At 44.7% G+C, this 3,458-nt stretch overlaps 1 protein-coding gene across 1 annotated transcript in view; it reads left to right on the forward strand.

Moving 5' to 3' along the window:
- Positions 1–335: 335 nt before the first annotated feature.
- Positions 336–3,458, forward strand: part of TSHZ2 (teashirt zinc finger homeobox 2) — a gene marked incomplete at its 5' end in the record, with an annotated part of 226,258 nt that continues 223,135 nt past the window's right edge. Inside the window, 1 exon segment of the mRNA XM_077460539.1 lies at positions 336–926. Coding sequence (XP_077316665.1) covers positions 887–926 — 40 coding nt within the window.

A 3,458-nucleotide genomic window follows, 5' to 3' on the forward strand; every position in this document is an offset into this window, starting at 1 on the left:
AGGCACAGGGCAGGGGGGTGGAGGGAAGAGGGGCATTCCTGGCTGTGACACAGGAAGGCTCCGGACAGGAGGTGGAGAGAAGAATTAGGGGGAATCACTGGGCTGTCATGAGTGGTGGGGGAGGCAGGAGGCACAGGAAGGCTCAGGACAGGAGGTGGAGGAAGAAAAGCTCAGGATAGTAAATGGAGAGGAGGCTCAGGATAGTATATGGAGAGGAGGCTCAGGACAGAAGGTGGAGGAGGAAAGGCACAGGATAGTGTATGGAGAGGAGGCTCAGGACAGGAGGTGGAGGAGGAAAGGCACAGGATAGTGTATGGAGAGGAGGTTCAGGACAGGAGGTGGAGGAGGAAAGGCACAGGATAGTGTATGGAGAGGAGGTTCAGGACAGGAGGTGGAGGAGGAAAGGCACAGGATAGTGTATGGAGAGGAGGCTCAGGACAGGAGGTGGAGAGGAGCGAGGGATCACTGGCTGTCATCAGGTCGGGAGGAGGAGTTTGGTAATGTTCAGTTTGTAGAGTAGATGGATGTTGGCTGCCTGTGTGTGATAGAAGAGACGCCTTTCCTCCCTGCCCATCTCACTCCCAGCCTGGCATCTGACAAGAGCAGTCAGCGGTGCCCCTGCCCTCCTCTCTCCCACCGCCACCACCGCCACCTCCCCCCCTGCACCAGGGAGAGGGGGGGTCCCAGGATTATTGTCACCCTGCGGATGATCAGCAGAACTGAGGACATCCATTGAAGAGAGGAGAGGAGGGAGAGAAGAGAGGAGAGGGGGGGAGACTCCGCACATCATACTCAAGGCAATCTGTTTTCTCTCTTGTTTTTTCCATTACTTATTTGCTTTGACCTGGATTGAAGAAAGGAGCCTGGAAGGAGAGGACGAGGCGACATGCCCAGGAGGAAGCAGCAGGCACCAAAACGGGCAGCAGGTAAGAATGCAACCCCCCCCCCCTTTTCCTAAACCCCCCCCCCCCTATAAATGTAATTTTCTCATGACCCCCCCTTCCCCTGTCCTCCATATCTCTTCAGCTGTTCCTGATCATCTCTTACACTCTCCATGCCTCTGCCCATCTGCTCCGTCTCCTCTCCAACTTTTTTTCCCATCTCCCAAGTCTGCTCCAACTTTCTGCTCCTTGTCTGGGATGGGGGGGGTGACAGAGCGCCCTCCAGCTGAGGTCCTGGGGGGGAGGGGGGGGGTGCTGCGATTTTAGTATTATTTTTTTTCTGATGTGGGATTGACATTGATGTATATAAAGGAGAGAGAGAAGCAGAAATCGCATAAAATGTTACTATTTGATACTTCCTGTTACTTCTCCAGTCAGCCTGCCTCCCCGCCGACTCAGCCAATCTCCTAAAGAGTTTCCCTTTAAGCCGCTTTAATTGCTGGACTAATAATAAAATGTCCCTGTTGTGTGCCGGGAAATTGCTGTATATGTTTTTTTTTTCTATTTTTTTTTTTTTTATTTTGTAACGTTGTGTGCTTTTTGCTCTCCAGCCGCACCCAGCGGGGAAAAAAAAAAAAAAAAAAAAGAAATCGTCCTTCCAGATGATTGCCAGCTTTGATTTGACACATGATTGATCACCTGTCATGTGGCGGCGTTTGATCTCTTTATTCTTGATCAGTATCAATAAATCATTTACCATGGTAACCGGAGAGAGACACTGACGCAAAAAAAACGCTGCCCTCTAGATTCCCTCGCCCAGACCGCACAATTATTGTCTTGTTTGGCTGTTTTATGTAAGTGTCATTTTTTTTTTACCCCCCCCCCCCTCCCTCCCCTGCTTTCTGTAGTGTGTCTGTGTCTCCGCCAGAAGCTGGCTTTTGAAGAGTTAGCAAAAAAAAAAAAAACACTTCCAATTGCTTATTTACTTTTTTTTTTTTTTTTTATTACCTTTTATGTCTGTGCCAGCTTAAGGCCTACAAATAATAAAAAAAAAAAAAAAAATAAAGGCGGCGTGCCATTTAGGAGTTCTGGATCCGAAGTAGTTCCAGTTTTAATACTGGTGTAACTTTCAAAGTAGTACATATATTTTTCCAGGTGGGGAAAAAAAAAAAGTCAATTTTTGAACCCAAGGCGCTCTGTTGGTTGATCTCATGTTCAAAGTTTAGGGGTTTTTTTTGGGGGGGGTCAGATGAACTTAAGTGATGCTTTTCCAGCGGTGGGAATAGGAAGTGTGGCCTTTACCAGTCATTTACTTTTTTTTTTTTTCTTCTTTGCTTTGGTTCAGAATCCCCCCCCCCCCCCCCCCCCCCTGCACAAGACGGTTTTAATTAGCAGGCTGAAGGAAACATGGCCGTGTCATTAATGGCACAACAAAAGGCTGTGTTTTACGGTTTGGTGGCTTATCCTCCCCCGGATAATGGGACAGGCCGCGTCAGGTATACAGCCGGATGCCTCTGTTGTGGATTTGTACCGTTGGCATCCTCTGCCCTTTCCCTGGCCATCTCTAAACTTGTTTTTTTTATTATTATTATTATTATTTTTATTTCTTTATTTATTTTTATTTTTTTGTCAGTGAATGGCTGCTTCCTTACATTCCCATCATTCTGTATTGCAGGATTTAAATAATGAGCATACATTTGATTATTTACGAACGCAGCCAACTATTTTTTTCCATTTTTATTCCTTATTTATATTTACAATACTCAGGTTTTTATTTTTTTATTTATTTTATTTATTTTACTTTTTATAGAAAGTTTGTGATTGTGTTCAATTAAACCCAAACCTGCAAAAAAAAAAAAACCTGCAAAGTCGTTAACTTGGTTACCAATTAAAATTGCACGTCTGGCTTCTCCTAGTTGGGACACAGAGCGAACAATTAATGATTAATGTTCCGTTTTTTTTCGGGGGTGGGGGGGGGTAAGGCATGTAGTATGTTGACGCTCCTTGATGGTCTATGGTGGAGCAGAGTACATCTCCTGTGAAAAAAAAGCTGGAGCTGCCCCATAATTAGATCTTGTGGTTTTAATTATAATTGCGGTGGTTCGGCGCGGAGAAAGAAAATACGTCTTTAACGCGCCGAGTGTATTTTAATCGCTTGTCCTCGTTACCTGTTTTTTTTGTTTTTTTTTTAAATTATGATTATTTTTTTCATTCTATTTCGAGTTTTCTCTCCCCTCTGGTTGTAATAATTCAAAAACATAATATTTTTTTTTTTACATCCAAAAACATTGTTACAGCTGCTGCTACCTTTTTTTTTGAAAGCCCCTGTGACGTAGAGACGACCCGAAAGCCTATAATTTGAGGATTACACAAACGCATGCAAATATATTCACGCAGTGGGCTAGTTTGATTCCACCGAAGTAAATTGATGCAAACACCACGCCGCTAAAATCACAGCGCTCACGCTGTGAATATTTTATGAGGGACTTTCAAGGGTGGAGAAAAAAAAAAAAAAAGGGGGGGACAACTTCATATATGGGGGAGAGTTTTGTATTAACCCCCCGAGTGCCACCGCCA

Source organism: Lithobates pipiens, unplaced genomic scaffold, assembly GCF_037356315.1.
Source record: "Lithobates pipiens isolate NorthernLeopardFrog02 unplaced genomic scaffold, aLitPip1_a1.2 Scaffold_28, whole genome shotgun sequence".
In the NCBI taxonomy this organism is placed as follows: Eukaryota; Metazoa; Chordata; class Amphibia; order Anura; family Ranidae; genus Lithobates; species Lithobates pipiens.